This window comes from Oculina patagonica, chromosome 8 (assembly GCF_052425735.1).
Source record: "Oculina patagonica isolate OP01 chromosome 8, crgOcupat, whole genome shotgun sequence".
NCBI lineage: Eukaryota > Metazoa > Cnidaria > Anthozoa > Scleractinia > Oculinidae > Oculina > Oculina patagonica.
In genome coordinates, this window is record NC_135765.1 from 24481901 (window position 1) to 24504010 (window position 22110).

Below are 22110 nucleotides of genomic sequence, written 5' to 3' on the forward strand. Positions count from 1 at the left end.
TTGCATGAAATTTTTGTTCCCGGCCTGTTGAGGAACGGTGGATTTATTTAGGGGCAAGGGCAAAAATCAGTGGATTTCCTCAGGGGTTAGATAAAAATATAAGGGAATTCTTTAGGGGGAATGGGTGAAAAGTTATGGAATTCTTAGGGGTAAGAATGCATTTCTAATGGAATTCTTGAGGGTTTAGCACATTTTCAAAGAATTTCACTGGGGGTTAAGGCATTTTTAGTGGATTTCTTTAGAGGTGTATTCGTTTCAACGGATTTCTTTAGGGGTAAGAATGAAAGACCTGTCCTCAACAGGGGAAGGGGGGGGGGGGGTGCGGATATTAAATGCAATAGCCCAATCTGTCATTTCAGCTGAGGCTAGCTAGCAAAGCAATACAAAGGCGATCCAATTATATTTTTCTACACAAAAAACAAAGTATTAATTACATGTCACCTTACCTTAGTAAGCGAACGAAGGTCTGTAAAGTATACTTTCTTTGAATTACCTTTCTCAGAACTCAGAATCTACAGCGCGCTAAACGTATCCGGAACTCAACCGATCTGTTTGAACTATAAAGCTGCCGGACAAAAATCGATATTTTGTCGGCAGTTGGGGAGCAAAATAGCACCATGGGTGGGGAGGTAGGTAGTCTAATAATGGTCCATAAAAAATTTCCAGAGTTATTGTAGCGGAAAATATTCAATCTGTGCCAGCGCCATGAGTTAAAAACAAAAATAACATCATTTTTTGTTTCAATATTGCATAATTTTCGTAGGTTAGCTCGCGTCAAAGAGATAGGGGAGGGGGTGGAGGGGGAATTGGAAAGAGGCGAACGTGTCAAACTGGCAGCCGTCACATAACGTCCCTCAGCTTGTTTGATCTGATAGGTCCGCAATGTGCACATGTGGCTACAGATCATTTCTTTGTCGATTCTGTTTTACAAGAAAAAAAGGAAAAAAAAACATGTCTCGCTTGGAAATATCTGTATTTTTATCCCCTTATATTGAATTTTATTCTCTTTATATTCCTTTCACTTACCCCCAAATTTCCATAGGTTTGTTGTAGGTCAGATTTACCCTTGATACAGTTTTACCATCCATCTACAACATTCTCTATACTTTAGGCTGCCTTATGTCTACCCTTGAATCGTCCGCGGTTTCCCTTTCATCTGTCAGCGATCCTCCATATCAAAATATTGTACCTTTCTTCTTGATGTTTTTGTGTTTGTTTTGCTGCACAGGGCGATAACTTTTCTAAATCACCTGGGGAGGGGTACTCGACATAATTTCGGGTAGGGAGGTGCGGCCCGGCCTCCTACCTTGTTGTAATCGTGAATTATGCATCAATGCCAAAATCAACGTAAGTCAGCAATACAGAAGAATTTGTGAAATTCGGCTTGTAACTTACACCTCTGCAGGCTCTGTTTGACATTGGTCCATGTAAAGATACCCCCTTTAAGACAAAAAGGGGTGAAATATATACCCCGTTCAAGAAAAAAAGCCTAAAAACCATACCCTATCGGACCGCACGTCCCTGTTAAGCCCTTATAAGGGCGTGACCCCCCCCCCCCCCGACACCCCCCTGGCGACACTTTTTTTTTCGAGCTGGACGATATGTTGTCCGAACAGGGCCGAGTGGCTTGAATGTTAACTTGTTGAGCTGGGTGATAACTCACTTATAGCTTGTCTAAGTGATAGCATAACTAGTCCCAGGGCCGAGGAATAACTAAGCCGAATCGGCCGAGCTGGGTGAAACGTAGCCGTGTTGGAGATGGCCATTTTTGATCGTCCGATATGAACGTTTTACTTGTGTGAGCTGAGAATTCTTGTCAGAATGGTGCATAACTTGTCCAGCTAACAGTTCGCTGAATCCCATTCTAAAACTCGCAACAGTAACAATAGTGTGGCAGCTCTCATAGGCTTGTTTTTCTGATGGTCCTTTAGTGTGGCATTTGATACTATGTTGAAGGTTATTAGCATTGTTTCTGTTGTTTGTTCTCTTGTTCTCTCGAAGGGTAGCAAGCCATTCATGTGAGACCTTGCGAGAGCTGCCACCCGACCCAATGAGGTACGGGTATTTTTGTTAGAAAAAAAATGTTCAGGTGGCGCGCAGCAATCAACTGAGAAGTTCAAAGAGAATCTGTGTGACATTTTTATTTCAGGAATTTGATGCAGTCTAGGAAAATTTTTATTTCCTGATGCGCGAGCTCACACCAAGTCAGGTTTTAGCGTGACATTTCCCACGTTTGAAGGGAGTTTTTTAATTACTTGAAGTTTACATAAACTTAAAAACAGAATTGATTACAAGAGACTCGTAACGCGTTTGCGTGTCTTAAACTGAAACTAACACCTATATGCTTAACATAATTAAGTGCTTGAGCCCAGGAGTAATTGTAGTTCGTATAGTGTGATCGTCCGGGCGAGGGTAGCTTTGAAAAGAACTGTTGTTGGTGGCTGACTTTCGACAAGCTGAACGGAAGTCATCTTGAGAGCAGGGAGAAAAGATCTTTTCAGAACTTTCCTCAGCAGGACTAGCACACTAGCGACGAACTATGTTTCAGATTCGTTTTTGTATTAACTTCGCATCAATCTTCTCAAATCAGCTCGCTCGGGCAAATGGCTAACGCTTGAATAGTCAATTTTTAAATTCAACTTCAAATTGACCATCAATTTAGTCAACTAAAGTAAATTATCTACAACAATCTAGTTACTACTCCCCCATTCCCTTCTCTCGCGTCATCTACATGACCTCTATTCACAGCAACGAAACTTGAAAGCTCAAGACCTTAATTGAATACGTACACTCTACACTCCCTCACTTTAAATTGCGTTAGCAATGCTATTAAGAGGGCGTCTTTCTTAGAAACACCCACACAATTTCGCGTAAAAATAATTTTGCCTGAAACTCTGTCAACTGAAAGACGTTACCGAGGTAAGAACTAAAACAGATTTGGTTTGATTTGAAATGATATTCTGGCCGCGTTAGGAGCCATAAAATATTTTCCCTTGTCAGCCCCCGTCACAACGTCTCGAAAATTGAAAAATAGGCACTTTTCGTAACACTGTAAAATATTTCTTTCGCATTATTTAGCCGCAAATTTTATATCAACTTGCTCATAAACCTTTCTAGTTTTCCAAGAAAGTCACAATTTGCCTCTCAATTCTCCTGAAAAGACAAAATGGAGCGTAATATGACCACTACAAATCGCCTTCGAGCGAAGGCTGTAAATTGGCTTCGATTTAGAGGCTATTTTTTAAATTTTGGGACCAACCTAATACTTCTAGCCTATACAGCCGACTAGAGTAGTCGTTATCTGCAAATATGTGCAAAATCCCATGTACGTTTTCAATATTTCAAAAGTTGTGACCGTTTTTATCAGCACATGTACCAGCATTTTCGATTTTTTAGCCTATATTGAAATCGAACTCTCTCGAGCAGATTTTGACACACATGCAGCCTACCTGCTTCTCATTTCGGTTTATGTCCAACGTTAGACGGTTAACAATCCCCAGATTGCTAAATTCCATAATAACTCCAGCAAATTGGTAGGTATTGCCTTCAAAACTTGAGCACCACGGCATCTATCGAGTCCCTTGTTGGCGAGCGAAAGCCTGAATCCAAGGCTACATTTCGCACTAAATAGCCCATTGAACACCGTTTCAGAGCCGTTTTTCTTCAAGAATCAGTCAAAAGACACTCCGAGAATGGTATTCAGAGAACATAGCCGCGATGTGAGGTCTGAATTACGAAGAAACATCACCATTTACAGCGTACATCTCGACAATATCGATACTGTGTGATGCTGCTTCCGCAGAGGTCCGCATAAATGGGGAGTCCGCTGATCGCTTGTGCCAACAAGGCAATGTCACTATAATTTTTTTTAAATCAAAATTTGGAAAGCATGCGCAATTTCGAGTTTTAAAGAAATCAATCCTATAAATAAATATATTTTAAAAGCGAAGCCTCGAGCCAAACGGCCCATACTGTCACAGCTTATCCCGGTTTCGAGAGCATTAAGCGGCTAAGAATTGTTCTACTCCCTCCTAGATGGAATGCTAGTCCATCGCAGTCCCCACCCCCCCACCCCAGAATTATTTTGCCGGTAACCATTTATACACCCGGGTATGTAGAGGCGCTATGAGAGAAAATTGACTTGCTAAAGAACACAATACAGCAACGCTGGCCAAAGATCGAACCGCGGACAGTTCGATCTGGAGTCCGGCCGACTGTAATATATAGCATTTTGAATTTCGGAGTTCACGCCACACAAGACCTAAGATGGCCGCCAGAAGGCTGTCACGTTTTCTTAAAAAAATCCTCATCTTGCCATTTTTAATACTCTGGATACTTGAGCGTTGAGGTTTTGCGGGAAGAGTTTATTTGAATGTTTACTTTTTCGTGAGGGTGATCGGATTTGTAGCAGAATTTAATGCCAGATCACATGTCTGTGCTCTTCAAATTTGCGTGAAACAATTTGACGGATAACTAGAGTACAGAATAATGTACAGATCTGAGACTTGGACAAGTAACGGTAGTTTATATAGCAGTTTTCTATAACCTGCAATAATTTTTTTTTACTTAATAGTTTTGGTTTTATTTTTGGCGGCGTGACAGTGAAAACCACTTATAGGATGTAGTATTCTTAGCCTGCCTGCCTTTTGATGAGAGGGATGAGAGGACTTAATAAAACGTAGAACGTAATATAAGCACAGCTATGTCAAGGCATGGAGCTAAGACTACTCAACGACTGTCTGTTACTCTTACAGGATGTTTAACATGGTTTAGTCAGAAACACATTCACGAATCATATCCGTCCCCTTGTCTATCAGAAGTTGCTTTTTTTCTTTTGATTTTACATGAATCTCAAAGTGGCTACAGATGGCTTTCAGCATGACCACATTGAATTTTTGAAGCGTGTTGCTGTGGTAACGTTCACAGAGGTCATACGTGTCGTAGCAGGTGGGATGCGAGACGTTGATTTCTCTATTAACCTCATCTACCAGAACTTGTCTGTCGGAATTTTCCTGGAGGCATTGGATATCTTCCTCGTCATCGGGTGACATTCCGACCACACCCTGATCCTTGCGACGTTTTGCTGTTAGTCGGTAGAAAAGGCGCTGGATTTGGTTCTTCGTCAGCCACTCTGTTCTTGTAAACATACGTTCATTGTCTTCATTTTTGGCATTTCGCATGTCTACTGCAACTTGGGAAGGGTATAGGCGTACGGGCAATTTTTGCCAGAGGGGCGGTGAGACATTTGCCCAAAAAAATTCTCGCAAGTTGCATGCCCAAATTTTTACGAAACAGTCTAGAAGAAACAAAGTTCATACGAAGCACTAACATAGGCTTTCAAATGAAGTGAAAAATTCTTATATAAGAATGTATCATATGAGCTCATACAGCACGTTAAAAGAAATAGCTGTCTCTACCATTTCGACGGCCGAAGATATCAACCATACAATCCATGTCATTGTTGACTACAGAGTTAGAACATGCCCATTAAATGCTAATAAGTGCGATGGCAAGTAATAATTTAGGCCAAATAAAATAAAAAAAAACAAATGTTTTTTGTCCCGATTTCTATAAAAAAAGAGAGCGGCCGCGCGCATTTTTTTTATTTTTTAATTATTTATTATTTTGTTGTATTCCATACCTGTGTTGTTCGAATATTGATGTAGAAGTAGTAAACTTGTATTAAGTGTCAATCGCTCTAGCGCTTTAAACACCTATTGGTGACACTAATGTTTGTTCCTCCATCGTCAAATTCTTCAGGCCAGAAGCGAACTTCCAAAATAAATCCTGCAAGGTAATTGACCTATCCAGTACGGACCTAGTGTAACAAGGATTTAAAGTTTTGGGCCTTAGTTTGTATTAAACGCAGACAAAAGCCATGTCTTACTCCGTACAAAGTGAAACTAAACATTGTTGGTTTTTGTTCGTTCTAATTTTTCCAAAAATAAAAAAGAGAGGCGGCCCCATAAAATGAAGCGGGCGGGGACGAGAAACGCTTGTTTTGTTTTTGTTTTTTAATTGGCCATACTGACACGTTGTCGTCACATCACATGCGGCGGAGGTAAGTTTTCAATCTGCGCAACGCACTGAATGATCGTTCTGCAGAACACGATGTAGCAGGTATCACTCACGGATATGAAGAACGTAAGGAAACTCTGAAAACTTATCAAATAGATCATTCTCTTGCATTTCTGAAACAGACATGTAGCCTAATCCGCGCACACGGCGAAAACTCGCGCACATTTTCTGCTCGGCTTCCAGAATGTCTCCGTCGATTTTATAAAATTTAGTAACGCAGAGAAGCTTTCTATATCAGGTGTTTAACTGTGACAGATATTTGCAGTACAGTGCCCAACAGTAAAAAAATTACAAAAATGTATATCAACAAATGATCCCCTTAAAATAGAAAATATCTATCTCTTCGAAAAAAAAAAACTTCTTTAAAAACTGGCTTTGCCCAAATTTCTCTTGCTGCCCAAAAAATCTGAGTAGCCCAAAATTTGAGGGGGCTGCAGCCCTCCCTGCCCCCCCCCCCCCCCGGCCTGTACAACTATGGGGAAGGATCCGCCTTTCGCCAAGTTCTTACTCCTAGTGTAAACCGTGCCGTAAGGTATTCTTTAACCTTCTGCGAAATTCTAAAGTTGCTCCTCGGTTTGCTTAGGGCTCATCCTGTTTGTATAGGATTGATTTATTTAAAACTCGAAATTGCGCATGCTTTCCAAATTTTGATTTAAAAAAATTATAGTAACATTGATAGTAACATTGCCTTGTTGGCACAAGCGATCAGCGGACTCCCCATTTATGCGGACCTCTGCGGAAGCAGCATCACACAGTATCGATATTGTCGAGATGTACGCTGTAAATGGTGATGTTTCTTCGGAATTCAGACCTCAAATCGCGGCTATGTTCTCTGAATACCATTCTCGGAGTGTCTTTTGACTGATTCTTGAAGAAAAACGGCTCTGAAACGGTGTTCAATGGGCTATTTAGTGCGAAATGTAGCCTTGGATTCAGGCTGGGGATTGTTAACCGTCTAACGTTGGACATAAACCGAAATGAGAAGCAGGTAGGCTGCATGTGTGTCAAAATCTGCTCGAGAGAGTTCGATTTCAATATAGGCTAAAAAATCGAAAATGCTGGTACATGTGCTGATAAAAACGGTCACAACTTTTGAAATATTGAAAACGTACATGGGATTTTGCACATATTTGCAGATAACGACTACTCTAGTCGGCTGTATAGGCTAGAAGTATTAGGTTGGTCCCAAAATTTAAAAAATAGCCTCTAAATCGAAGCCAATTTACAGCCTTCGCTCGAAGGCGATTTGTAGTGGTCATATTACGCTCCATTTTGTCTTTTCAGGAGAATTGAGAGGCAAATTGTGACTTTCTTGGAAAACTAGAAAGGTTTATGAGCAAGTTGATATAAAATTTGCGGCTAAATAATGCGAAAGAAATATTTTACAGTGTTACGAAAAGTGCCTATTTTTCAATTTTCGAGACGTTGTGACGGGGGCTGACAAGGGAAAATATTTTATGGCTCCTAACGCGGCCAGAATATCATTTCAAATCAAAACAAATCTGTTTTAGTTCTAACCTCGGTAAAGTATTTCAGTTGACAGAGTTTCAGGCAAAATTATTTTTACGCGAAATTGTGTGGGTGTTTCTAAGAAAGACGCCCTCTTAACTGAGCATCACTATAATCTATATTAAGATGAGTAAAACCTATAGCTATGTTTCTTTATGTCATACTCATTCACCTAAAACTGAACTTAAAACACCAGCGCAATCTTCGTGTAAAGCCTTTCAGTCTTTACACCAGTCTGTATTCAATAGAATCACCTATATTAAAACACCTTATGGAACAAAATTTTCGGACATCCAATTTTCGCATCTTTCGTGATTTTTTGTTAAGAAATTCTCCAAATGCGCAGAAGTTAAATGTCCCGAAATGTTGCTCTTTCAGACCTCGAAATTCAGTTGTGGGGAAAATTTCGTTTAACGAGGAATATAACTAGGGCCTTTAAAACAAGGTTACATTACAATTTGGTTGTTGCAAATAACAGTTGTTTCTTTTGTTTTGTTAGTCTAAAGTATATTGCAGCCACAACAGCACTGTTGGGGGTAGTCTGGGGCGTGCACTTTATGATCAAGCCCGTACACCCAGAATCGAGTATTAGTATCCTTCCATTCAGATTTCACTTCAGACACTGGCACGGTGCGTAAAGTTTGACGCTGAAATAGAAAAAAAAAAAGAAATAAAGTATTAACTTCTCTTTCTTCGGCTTTACTTTGTATTGGCGCTATTTTCCTTCAAAGAGGGCGATGGTGGAACGAAACATTTTCGTCGCTTAGATTGGCCACTGCGTCTCGTGAGAAACTGAATGGCTTTTTTTATGCCATATAATAAATCCTTTATTGACCAAGCGTGAACGGTCAAGGTAGCAGGATACTAGCCTCGTCCTTTACTTTTTTATTTATTTATTTTTCTGGGGGGGGAGGGGGGAGGGGGGGGGGGTGAATATGCATGTGATGTTTACCCTTGTCTAGAGGTTTTCTTTTTTTCTATGATTTCATTGTTTTATACCTGCATAAGGATTCGTTTTGATGGCCAGTTTCGAGAATGAGCGTCAACAAGTCGCTGTGAACCACCATTCACAGCATGGTCACGAAAAGCTGTTATCGGATACACCTGCAAATATAGTTCCAGAGAACATACAACAATTAACATACAATGTTATCAATACTGTATGTAAAGTTGTTATGGTACAGTACATTAAACTTGGTAGAAATATTAAGTAATGTTTAATAAACGGGCAGGAGTGCTTTATCAAGTTTAAAACACGAGGCGCAGCCGAGTGTTTTAGACTTGATAAAGCACGAACTGCGAGTTCATTGAACGGCTTTAATAACCTCTGATGTAGATCTTTTCATTCTGGCATTAATATTTAGATTTTGGGTTATTTTGGCCAAGAAAATTGGACACAAAATTTAGCCGTGTCTGTATCAGATATAAAGTCACTCAGTAAACATTAATTTCCTTTGTATTTTCTTAATGAATCATTAATGAGTTTTTGAATCAGTCAATGAACACACATGCTACTTGGAAAATTATCTACAAACAGTTGTTGAACCTATGCCCAAGGTGGTGGTGGTGGTGGGGGGGGGGGGGGGGCTCTCATATGAAAGAGGCGGGGATGCTCGTCGTCTCGCTTAGGGGTGTAAATTTCGGATTTTTGGTCTAACTAAGGGTGTTCCGGGAAAAAAGCCAATACTTTTAGCCGTCGAGGTCTCTTAAAGGGTTGCACACGAAGAAATATACAAATATAAACTCTATTTTCAGTATTTTTGGTATCTTTGATGCCCAAAAAATTGTTCTATTTTAGGGCTTCTTTTTCAAAATTTCCAACGAGCATTCCAGCCCCTTTTCTATGGAAGTCCGCCCCGGAACATATGTTGGAAGTTCAACCACTAAGCTAAAGTAGAATCGTGCGAGCTAGGAACTAAAGATCGAGAAGAAGAGTTTACCCTTGGAAGTTCTTGGGTAAAAATGTCTGTTCCTTGAGATCCAACTATCAAATGATCTGGTAGATCTGTTCTCTCCGTCACATGATTATCAATGTGGCATTCCCTGGATTAAAAGGAAAGAAAGCATCATAAATGAAAGAATTTTATCTATACAACATAACCATGAAATAGTATTTACTATCAACTAGAAAGAAATACATTGCTCGCTGTCTCTGGCCGAGATGAAAATGCAGACATATTCTAGCTTAGTTAGGTAATGTGTATTTACATTTGTCCTTCGTAATCTGTGACCTCTACCAGCCTCGTTTCCTACCTGAGTAAGCTAATTATTTTGAGGTTTTCACGCCTTTGGAGGTTCAGTAGGCCCAGGTAGTGGGAGGGGGGGGGGGGGTGGAGGAGGGAGAATACTCACCATTTGACTGTCAGTTGGATGAACATCTTCAGCTGGCCTTGTCCATGACAAGTCCAGCACATGACACGGCCGTGACCATGACAAGTGTGACAGCTGTAACAATCAGATAGAAAACCAAATTTTGTTACGTCAAAGTTATTTATCAGCTTAATGTTGATAAAGTTAATTCACCTTTAAAAATTAGTTAAATTTAGTTGTGACCACGCACAGGAAAATGTACGTTAACGCTTATCCGTTAAACTGGCATAAAACTATTAATAATTATAAAGAAAATAAATTTTTTTGGGTTTAACATAAAAAAAAAAAAAAAAAAAAAAAAAAAAACGCGCCCCAAAATAACGTTAACATCCGTTAGCATTTCTTTAAAAAAGCTTTCTCAAAACATTAACGGAATAAGCTTAATCGTTAAACTCAAAGTCATACCATTAGAATGGACAGCATGACCAATAACAAAAATCCTGTTTCCGTTAGAATGGTCGTTAGGAAAAAAAAGCATCCGTTTAATGGGTGATGTAACTCTTTGTCATTTGTTATCATGGCATACGCAGCTGTTATGTAAAGAATGATAAAATAACGCGTGCCTTACAAAATTAACAATTGGTTCATGCTGTAGCTTGCATTATCGAGTTATGGTGCATGCCAGAAGTTTGGAGAACACGAAAGAAGCGTAAGAGTTGCCCGAGGCGATAGCCAGGAGCAACTCTAGCTTCTTGAGTGCTCTCCAAACTTCTAAAGTACACCATAACTCTATGGTGGACAGCTAAAAGCATGAAAAAATTGTTTTATAACATTACCGGTGGAAATGTACGTCAAACCCGCGCAAGAAAAATAACTTTCTGACTAAGAGATTTGCGCACGCTGTCAGCGTGCCCACTTGATTATGGTGAACCTTCACGTATATTGAATTTCATTGCGCAGCTGTGCTTGCTATGTTAAAATGTTAGTTTACTGTTTATTAGCTGCTATATCAAATTTTGAATGCTGACGTTTCGAGCATTTCCTCTTCATTAAAGCAATTTTCTCGCTGACGTAGATGTGCAACAATTTGTGTAGCATCTTACTGGCCTCCTTCGCAGACATATAAATAATGTCTACGACGTACAGATTCTCCCATGGTGCATGACAGATAAGAGAGGTCGCCCAAAGATGACATGGCGACGGACGGTTGAGAAGGAAATAAAGGAGATGGGGAAGACCTGGGAGGGCATTAAGTTCATGGCAAGGGACCGCCCGATGTGGAGGGAGCATGTTGCTGCCCTACATGCCACTTAGGCGTAATGGGCATGAGTGAGTGTGAGTGCTAAGGAGAATTTTAAAATCGATTATCAACAATACTTACATTCTCCTTCCTGATCCGTGACACCGGGTGCAGCGGGTGCGATGACGATGTCCATCGCGGTACTCTGTACGGCGGCCAGAGCCATGACACGATTTACAACTTGTCTGGAAGAAAATGCAGGGGATAGTTTGTGAATACAAAAACTCATCCACTGTATTAGCTTCTGAGCAAATTCCCAGCTTCTTCCTTCATCAATGCAGGAAGGATTGTATGTCTGTACACAGGCTACATCTACAGCCAAACCTCTGCTAATGGACACCTTTTGTTAGCGGACACTAAGTCATGGTAAGTAGCCACCTTGTGAAGAGAGGGAGGGATTCCTCCTGAAAATTTGGGATGGGGGTTCGGTGTGCTTTCTGAAATCCTTACTCTGCTTCAGACCAGTTTTCCCTACCCTATTTTAGACCTAACCCAAAACTTGGTACCTATTTCAGAACAGACCAAGAATTATACATAATTACCAACCAGAGTGCATAAACTATACCCCATTTCAGAACAAATAGCATTCAGATGGAGGAAAATTGAAAAGTTCTTACCCGTCCTCTTCCATAGCATCTGTAACAACGTTTATAGCCCATGGCTAAACATTCATGGCAAGGCTGTAATTACAAATGTTAACAAAATAAGGCATAAAATAATGGCGGAAGTGTCAATGCGAAAAAAAGAACGCCTGATCGCAGGTTAAAATAAACTATGTGATCCTATTTCAGGATTGACGCTTTGCACACTCACATGATGCAGTAAACCATCTACCTCTCTTCTGACATCAAACACACTTTATCTTCAAATCTCTCAACAGGCAAACTCATCTACTTCCAATCAATTCAGTCATAACACATGCTGTTTTTTGTCAAGTCATACAGCTCTTCTTTAATTTAAATTTCCTAAGCTGTAAAATATTTTTCCAAAATGGTCTAAACATCCACAAACTGGTCCTACACTAGTCTCATGACAGGCATGGCATATACCTTAACTGTAGCAGTATGCGGCACTTCGATGTGAGTTTCTTGGGGTGTGAATAACTGGGTTGCTTGAGCAGGAATGGCCCAGGGTGGAGGGGCAGGGCCATTCTGAGGACCATCGATGTGCTGACCTATGAGAGAACGTTTCAAGGGGTGTGGTCACCTCTTTTTGAACATATTAACTAGATCAAGGCATACTGACAGAAATGCTTGGATTCATTTTTTAGATCAGTTCTCGATAAATGAAAGGAACTTGTTAGAGAGAAAAGATGACTGACCAAGAGTGGAGAGAATCGACGAATATCAACAAACTTTAAAATGACAAGATGATATTTGTGGTACTAACAGAATAGGTGGGAAGTAAAAATTAGTTTTTATTAGTTTTCACAAACCTTAACTATGACCCAACTATGCCACCCAACAGCTTAATTTTGCCCCACCCCCTGTCCATGCTTCAAAAAAACCAGATCTATGGTAAAAGGTAACTTAAGTAAGTCTGCATTTGAGCCTCGTGGACCATCAGACCAGTAACACTCAGCATTAAATTTGCAGACCTGTACCCATTTATACACCTGGGTGAAGAAAGGCACTATGAGATTGAAGTGTCTTGCCCAAGAACACAATGCAGTGCCCCAGCCAGGGGCTTGAACTTGAACCACCCGGTCTAGAGTCCAATGCACTAATCATTAGCTAGGCCACCATACCACCTACCAACAACTTATATAATCTACGGCAATCAATAAAATAGACAAAATGATGTTCATTTAAAGCAGAGGTACTTGTACAACTGGTGCATATTGTTTCCAAACTCACCTCGGTATGGCTCATACTTCCAGGATGTGGATCTGGATTCACAGAAACTAGCCAAGTTGTACTAGAAATGAAACAAAAAAGTTACTAATCAGTCAATTTGCATGTTGGCATGCTAACATGTTGACAGTGCAGGGCACAGACCTGCTTATTTCCCACTTACATGATAAGCACTTGATGGAGTTATGTCCTTGATGTTCATGTCTGTTGCAGCTTTCTTGCCATAACAGCAGTTCTCAGCTACAAAAGCCAGGAGTGCATCCCTTGCTTGTTCTTCTGTTATGGCTGTGGCCGGCTTTCTACAAGACAAATGTTCAATTTTATACATGCATCAAAACATGATAAAGCTGGTAAAATTTTCAACTTCTGGAAAATGTGATGAAACAATACGCGAGTCGGGCTTTTAGCCAGGATTTAAAAAGTAGGAGTCCAAAATTTTTGTAAGGCCTGACTTTGTCCCCATAGGAGGGCCTGAGGAGCATGCCAGGTGTTTTTCTGCAGTTATGAGTGCAAAGGTATCTCAAGGCTTCCAAATTTGCTAAAAAAAACCCTCTGTATACAGTTATTCTAATTAATTTTCTCTGAAAAGTGGCCGTCCATAGGACTCCTGGACTCCCACCTGGCTAAAAGCCTGACGTGAGTCTGTGTCAAATGTTACAGCATAGAAATTTTGGGGTAAACGATCAGCAGTGCAGAAGTTGGCTTGCTTTATCACACATTCACCAGACATAAATTCACCCAGGAACTCAAATACATCATATGATGTAATCACATGCAAGAAACAAGTAACACAATGTAGCACAATGGAAGTCTTGTAGGGAACTCTTAAAGCATAACTTAACTGTGAGCTGTACGCTTCCTCCCCCCCCCCCCCCCCACACACACACACACACTTTAGGGCGCTAATGCTTGCCGCAGCGTAGCATGACTTCTGTTCATTTACTCAGGCTAATTATATATATAGTCTCCTTGATCAACTTACTGTTGGGAAATCTGTTCTGGTGTTTGCTGCTGTTGTGGTGGTTCATATGGCGGTGGAGGGGGCAAGTAATCAGCACCTGAAAACCAGTATTGCAATAATTGTTTGGGCCCAGTGACACTTCAAGATGGAGATTGTCCCAGTTTCCATAACTTAAAGCCACTAAAAGTATTTCTACCCCCGCCCCCTCCCCCCACCTTCCCTGGATGGGATGTTAGTCCATCACAGAGTTTTAGGTACTCCAGTATTAAATTTGCTGGTAACCATTTAATGCCTAAGAACTGTCATTTTTAAGGGTATTATGAGAGTAAATACCACTCAATCTGGCGTCCAGCGCACTAACCATTAGGCCACCACGCCTCCCACAATAATAGTTATCAGTGAGCTAGGATAAGCTTGGGCCTGACGGGCCACAAGGCCTGAATACAGACTTCACTTTTAACCTAATTGCCATTTTACTATTTAAAAATTAATATTGAATATATAAACTTTTTTGCCACTGCCATCACTTACCAAAATTAACATTCTCATATCCTGCAAACTTGCTAAACATATCAGCTGGTGGAGCACTTGACAGAGGGGGTGCGACATTCTCGTTGTCATCCACATCTTGATCAGGGACATCTGATCCAGTATAACTTGGAGCTTGTACTTCACCTACAAGAGAAAACCAAGTTACTGGTAGTTGTTTCTTGGTACTGGATTTTAACACTGAGCTCTAAGCAACCTTATTAAATTAACTACAACCCAAGACAAAAAGAGTTGGGAAGGTTGTCAAAACAAACCCGATTGAGAGAGTTTATAATTCAATTTAGATAGCAATCCCCATTCATGTACTGCTGTAGGATCCCCCCCCCCCCCCCGCTCCCCCATATCAATGTTGGTCCCTCATTTCACAACCAAGTTGTGTGTGTACCACAGGAACAAGCGAATGAGAGTGATGGAGAAAGAAGGTGATGGAGAGGAGAAAAGGGAAAAGAGACCCCGTGTACGAGGCGAAGGAGAGTTGACGAGACGCCGAGTGAGGGTCTCACCGAGAGACTCAACCAAACAGCAGTACTCCAACAGACGTTGGACCTGTGGTGTAACCTTGGTCGCTTTTCGCTCAACATTAAATAGGGGAGGGGAGGGGAGGCACAAAAGGGAAAACTTCTCAATATTTTTGTCTGGGGTTGTATGCTTGTGCAACACTTGGCACAAAGAACACAGGATGTTAAAGGTAAATTATGTGTAGTAACCTGTGTGAGGCTGTGTGATAGCCTATGGTTGTATTCATGTAAAAATGAAAAAAACTTCTGCAATATCCAGCTATCTTATGACTTCATGCTTGTCAGGTCAATTACCAAATACGCGTAAGTAAGGATTTGGTAATTTTCATGTATTTTTGGATAAAACAAGTCAATTGTAATTTACTATAATTTAGTTAAAATTAGTTGGTGAAGAGCCACCTCATGAAAAATGCTAATTAAATCTGTATTGTTATTAAAACTATTATTATTCTGCCTTTTTCGACGTGAGGATTTGTCACCCCAACGCAGAATCATATAAAGATCTCAGCCAAGACCAAATTTATCGCCAGCATGAAAATGGGAAATGGCGCTCATATGCAAAGAGAGTTTTGGAAATCGAGCAAGCCGGCACATTCCCTCCGCTAGTATTCTCAAGTACGGGAGGAATGGCAGAAGAATGCAGACGATACTACAGCAGACTAGCAGAACCTGGCAAAAAGAAAGGGGAAGACACTCCACGACACCTGGGACGCCGCATCGAGATCAGCGTTCATGCCAGAGGTTCACGCACTATCAGAAGATGGAACAATCTAAACATTAATGACATTGATATAGAAATAGAGAAAGGTCGAGCACGAAACCAATAGTTTCCCTAAAGACTCTTAAATTTTATTGGAAACGAGAATAATACATATAAAATTTTTATTAGCTTTTCTTTTCTTTTAATAATCACCATTTTTAAAAGTTGATTTTGAAATATAGAAAAAAATAATTACATATTAGAAATGATTTTAAGATTTCAATTCTCGCTTATACAAAGACATTGTACCTTTTTATATAGCTTTTTTTTAATTCTTAATCCTTTTTATCGGTGCTTGTATTTTTAATGATTGCATGTAAATAAAGTTATTGTCATTTTTAAAATTATTATTTTTATTACTATTATTATTGTTATTATTATTAATTATTATTTTTATAATAAATTATTAGAAATATTATTATATATAACGGTATCTTATTATTAACATATTAACATTATTATTAATCTTAACATATAATACCTTGTGGTGGAACAAAAGCAGGTTGAGTACCATCTTTTTGTTGCATTGCACCAGAACCCACTTGCTGACCTACAGGGGGAGCAAAACCTTGCCGCTGAGAGGGTGGGGGTCCATAGCCTTGTTGTTGAGGGGGTGGTCCTCCAGGGTACTGCTGTTGTCCTTGCGTAGGACCATAAGCTGGTTGTTGTTGGGGCGGTCCGTAATCTGGTTGTTGCTCAGGAGGTCCATAACCTGGTTGCTGCTGAGGAGGTCCGTAACCTGGTTGCTGCTGAGGAGGTCCATAACCTGGTTGCTGCTGGGGAGGTCCGTTACCTGCTTGTTGATGTTGATAACCCTGTTCAGGTGTAGATCCGTAATCTGGTTGTTGTTGACCTAAATCAGATGACAGTTATAGCTATCAAATAAGTAATTACATAATTATTTCATGTTGAAGTTTCATCAGTGCACAATACGCATGTATCTTCTACCTATGCTGCAACTGTTTATTTTTACGGTAACCTTTTAGTAACATGTCTACTCTGAAGTTCAAAGCCAAACTAACGATTGCTTTTTTTTCACTTGGCACCACCAATCAAAATTTTGACTAGAGCCAACAGAAACAAACTAAATATATTAAAACCTCTAAATTACAACAAAAGGACATGACGTTTTGAACCAGTTGAAGTGAAATTTTGTTTCCTGAGAGCTAGGTCCACTTAGATGATTATGGCAGCGAAAACATGAACACTAATTGAGCAGAGTTCACAAGTTATTGAAAAAGACCATGTTATTTATAAGACCTGATGCACTGTCCTGGGTATCATCCTCAGGAGGGGGTACTCCCTTATAAGGGCTTAACGGGGACGCGCGGCCCGATAGGGTATGGCTTTCAGGCTTTTTTTGTCTTAAACGGGGTATATATTTCACCCCTTTTTGTCATAAACGGGGTATCTTTACATGGACCAATGTCAAACAGGATTGGCTGATATGCCTGCAGAGGTGTAAATTTATACAAACTTAGCCACAAATTCTTCCGTATTGCTGACTTATGTTGATTTTGGCATTGATACAAAGCCAGTGAGGTATTTGACTTGTTCGTCTTAGACCGGGAATCAAAAAGTGGCATTCTGTGTTAAACAGGTTAGGAAAATCAGAGGTCAGGGTTTAGGAGGCCGGGCCGCACCACCCTTCTCGAGATTATGATGAGTACCTCCCCCCCCCAGTTATCGTACTTTATAAGTAAGTTAACCAAAAACGTCTTGTCTTGACACGAGACGAAAATTGCATTCAAAGGTAAACTCAGCAAAAGAAATTTCCAACTATAACACGAACACAAAAGATAAAGTGCAAGAGCTTTGACTTTGTATACTGTACCTACCTGGATACATAGGTTGTCCCACCTGGGCTCCTGGTGGGAGGTACTGTCCCTGACTCATGCCTCAAAGCACCACTATTGGACACTGACACTGACAGTGGATGAGCAGTAACAGAAATAGGAATAATTGGTCATATACTCTCTTTCCCTTTATTGTGCAGTCTCAGAAAATATCTGTACTCAACCCCATGGAATCATAAGTCCTTAAGCTTACTGCAGACCTTTAGGGGTTTCTTCCGGAAAATCGTTATACGCGCGTTTCTTTTTACAAAACCTTAGAAAAGTATATATCACTGTAAAGCTAGTAGAATGTAGAATCTAAAGAAATTATTATTTTAAAGATTTAGTCTAATGGTAAGCTCGCGCAAGCCTTAAACCGCAACACTGACGATGGTTGCTAAATTGAATTACCTGCTTTCGTGTTCGCACAAATGACTAAACAAACTGAACAGTGTCAATCAGCAGTAATGGACTGCAAAAGTGTGTGAGGTTTTTTGGATATTCCTATTGGTTGCTGAGAAAATCTATTGTAAACTCGGCGATTAGAATATTTGCTGATCTTCGTCACGTAAGAAGGCGTAAAACGCGAAATATTCGAAATATTAAAAAAGCCTCACACACTTTGGCGCGTTAATAACCAAGGGACACTTTGGCCAAGTTTCGTTAAAATCCGTCAAATCTACATACCCTATTAATTCGCTTGAAGCAGTGGAATCCTCGCAAAAATAAAGCCCGATTTTTCTGCTCCTAAAGATTTGCAAGGTTATCACACCTCATCAAAGTGTTTGTCAACGCGGTCATGCCGCCGACCAATTGAAACACAAGCTTGCGTCCCCAGAGACTCCTCACCAAAATATTCCATTGAAATTCACTATTATTTCGCAATCAAATCATGGTCGAATGATTTGAACGTGGCTCCGAACCGTAAATTTGGCCCGAATATTTGGAGTACTAGCAGCTAGATATGTGGAAAGTAAGGACAACCAGAATGGATTCTAACACGGGAAAACAAAAGGAAAATGAAGCGCTAGCAGCCCGGCGTATCCAATCGAACGTTCGGTAATCGAACCCAATCGAACACCAATCGTTCGATTGGGTTCGGTAATCGAACATAATCGAACTCACAATAAAATTTGGTCAATCGAACAAAATCGAACGTTCGATTACCGAACAGTCGACAGTCGAACAAAATCGTACTCAGTCCGACGTTTGAAATCTGAAATCCTGTTTATTTATATTGCGGACATTCTGTACGGTGCACCACCCACTGATTAGTTCTGCGTGATTCAGTTATAAAAAGACGGATACCGAACAAAATCGAATCGAACTGAGTTCGATTGTGTTCGATTGTGTTCGATTGGTTCGAAAATCGAACTCACAGCAAACTAGATGTTCGATTTTATTCGATTACGGAACACAATCGAACGATTGGTGTTCGATTGGGTTCGATTGATTTTTAGTTCGATTTTGTTCGATTGGTTACGCCGAGCAAACGGGAAAGGACGGGAAACAAGCGGCAAAAATAACAGCCAAAATCGGCTGACCGGCGATCCCAAACAAAGTGCTGTAGCGGGGATGAATTCGTTCGGTAAAGCTTTCCCTTGAGTGTTATTGTTCGATTTGATCTTGAGCTCCAACTGGGCATCAATTTGCTTCTGGCTTTCTTCTAATCTCCCTCTTTCATTTTCTTTAACGCGGTTTTCTTACGAAATTTTGTCCAAGTTGTGTTCTCTCTTTTCGACGAACTCATATCATTTTTTACAGACTTTTGCATGAAAATTCACTGATCCTTGTGGCCTAACCCACGCTAAACAGAACATCTCTTTCGATGTAAATAAAACATTCAAATCTGCGTAACTCGAGTCGCCGGATGAACTTTTCCGCGAAAAATGTACGGAGCGCCCCATGTGTAATAAGGATTATAACACCTTTTGTTATTTATTAACTTTTCTAAAAAGAATTTTTTTTTCCTCGATATCTCGCGATCATTTAACAATTTTACATTACTTTTTTCACCAAACTATAAATCAGAATTTTAGGTTTAGAATGAGCAAAGAAAAAAAAAATCGCAAAATTTGGCCTCTGAAGGTCTACAGTAACCTTAAGAATAATATTATTTTATTATTTTTTTTTAAACCCACAGATATCATGAAAACTACACTGCAGACAGTGTTACTTGAGCGCCAACAATCCAGGTAAAAAGATCTGTCTGCCAGGCAACCAATCAGATTACAAAAATTTCAATATTCTGAAAGGACTGCACACGGAGTAGAAATTAGTTAAAATTCCAGCATGGCAGTCACATTTTTATAAAATAATGTTTTCTCTGCAACTTGGTTACAGAGCTTTTCCGGTGCAAGTGAACAGATTTTGTTAGTAAGCAGTTACATTAAAGTTTTAACATTGTAACATTGTATATTTACATAAACCCTGGCAATGCAAATTATTAATTACAACAAAAGCCCCAAAGAGATCAAAGATATGCATGATCGAAAACTGAATCAAATTTCGACTAAAATCTTGCCACTCGTTTAGCAGTCATAATAACGTTAATAAGAAAAAGTAGCAGCATCTACTTCTGCAACAGCAATTACATAAATATGAAAGTGTAGATATTGCATGACAACAGGTTAACAATTTTAAAAGGTTCATTTCACATCGATTTAGTTAACAGAGTGAGCTCAAATACTCGCCGACATTTAAGTGGTCTGTACGAATCACGATCAAGGAAATATTACTTTCCTTAGGTATTGATACATTCTAACTCATTGCCAGTGGTAAAATAGTTGAACATAACTTACAAGGTATCCTGATTTATGGCTTATAACTCTTGCCGTATAACAGATGGCCAACCTTTTTTGCCGGCGGCTCCCACTCCAAAAGAACTGGGTACGAGGATATCAAAACATGGCAACACAGGACACCAACGCAATTCCTTGACGGCAGAAAGTTACGCTCTTTTTTTTCGGGGTCGCATAAAAAGAATAAAAGTAGTGTTAGAAAAAAAAACCTGATCTCAGGTTATGGATACCTGGTAGTACTAAATGGGGACCAGAAAGCAACTGGGTTGAAAGCGAAACTTTCGAAAAACGAAGACTTGAGTACGAAGGACCCAGAACTCAGTGGACTCAGTGGGTTGGTGGATCCAGACAGGTTCTCAAAGCAAAGGTTACGCAGATTTCTGCTCGACATACTTAATTATGGGTAGTCTGTTTTCTTTGAGTAACAAAACGTTGTGTTGGTGCAATTGCGTTAGATTCTAGAGTTAGTCTGTTGATCTAAGGACCGGTTCAGACGCCGTACTTCACATGAGCCGCATCGAATAAGATTTTTGGGCCGACCTAAATTATTTAGATCGGCTGAATTGATTCAGATGCCGAGATTAATTCAGCCGAACTTAATTAAATAGAAAAACCAATTAGTATTGCCAGCGGTTTTTACGCAGGTCGAAGGTTCTTCTGAGATTCTATGATTGAGAGCTGAGGGCGGCAAACAGAAGAAAAAGGATGCAGACTGTATTGAATCACATTGTGACGAGAAGGCGACAACTGATGAGTGTTTGCCTTCTCAGTATGCTTCTGATGTTTTCTCGAGCCGAAAACGGCACATCCAAATATGCTCGTTCTTGCCGAGTACTTATTGCACTTATTTCAAATTGGAATCTTGCACTTAATGCAGGAGCATTTTGTAAAGTCAAAGCACGAACTGCACATATCAACTTCTTCGCTTAAAGCATGTTTTGCACTCTGGCGCCATTCTGGATCCTTACATTAACCTTAAGCGCATGCTCTGTGGTGAAAAAAAAAAAACAAAAACATTTTCATAATTTATGCATTTGGTTTGGCTCCTGTGAAGATTGGCGTTTGAATCAAAGCCGGTCCACAGCCGTTATTCCCGGCTGAGCTAGACGTGAAGAACGGCTGAGCCGATCCGAATTCAATCAGCCGTTCCGAATTGATTTAGACGCCGTACTTCACATGAACTTAATTGAACTAATTCGATTCTGCTCATGTGAAGTACGGCGTCTGAAACGGGCCTAAGACGTTGTTGTTGCAATTGTCTAGTCAGGTTCAAGAACGTTAACATTCGAATAATTGATATAACCACTAGTGAGAGTTTAAATTTGCAATAAGTATTGTATGTTATAATTATGACCTACTGTTTCCATTCATTGTATCAGTGACTTTCAATCAGTTTTTCAGATCTTCTTGGTGAGTTCACCCTATGCACTTTTGTCTTATACCAACCAGTTTCAACTTTTTGTAAACATGAACCGTTATACTTTAAGACCACTTAAAAGTTGTATTGTTTTGAAGTTAAATTTTTTATTTAACCGTTTTGTTACTGTTAAAAATGAATAAATCTCATTACTGAGAACTGAAGTCATGATGTAGCAATTTTAACTTGCGACAGTGTTTTCAAATTTCACATTGTATT

The 22110-nt window shown here is 39.9% G+C and overlaps 1 protein-coding gene across 1 annotated transcript; it reads right to left on the reverse strand.

Moving 5' to 3' along the window:
- Nucleotides 1-7685: 7685 nt before the first annotated feature.
- Nucleotides 7686-20532, reverse strand: LOC144662181 (protein SSUH2 homolog). Its single transcript, XM_078522939.1, has 14 exons — nt 20475-20532; nt 17677-17748; nt 16320-16691; nt 14543-14686; nt 14033-14108; nt 13214-13349; nt 13054-13114; nt 12247-12371; nt 11815-11877; nt 11279-11382; nt 9940-10032; nt 9528-9630; nt 8587-8691; nt 7686-8234 (listed from the first exon to the last, which is right to left on the reverse strand). Exons 2-14 carry the CDS (start codon nt 17732-17734, stop codon nt 8088-8090), a joined length of 1587 nt encoding a protein of 528 aa, XP_078379065.1. The 5' UTR covers nt 17735-17748; nt 20475-20532; the 3' UTR covers nt 7686-8087.
- Nucleotides 20533-22110: the final 1578 nt, after the last annotated feature.

Coding starts and splice junctions, on each gene's coding strand:
- LOC144662181 (XM_078522939.1), bottom strand. CDS start 17,734: ATGAGTCAGGGACAGTACCTCCCACCAGGAGCCCAGGTGGGACAACCT. Junction 13,115..13,213: donor CTCCATCAAGTGCTTATCAT/GTAAGTGGGAAA, acceptor TTTCATTTCTAG/TACAACTTGGCTAGTTTCTG. Junction 8,235..8,586: donor CAAAACGAATCCTTATGCAG/GTATAAAACAAT, acceptor TTTCTATTTCAG/CGTCAAACTTTACGCACCGT.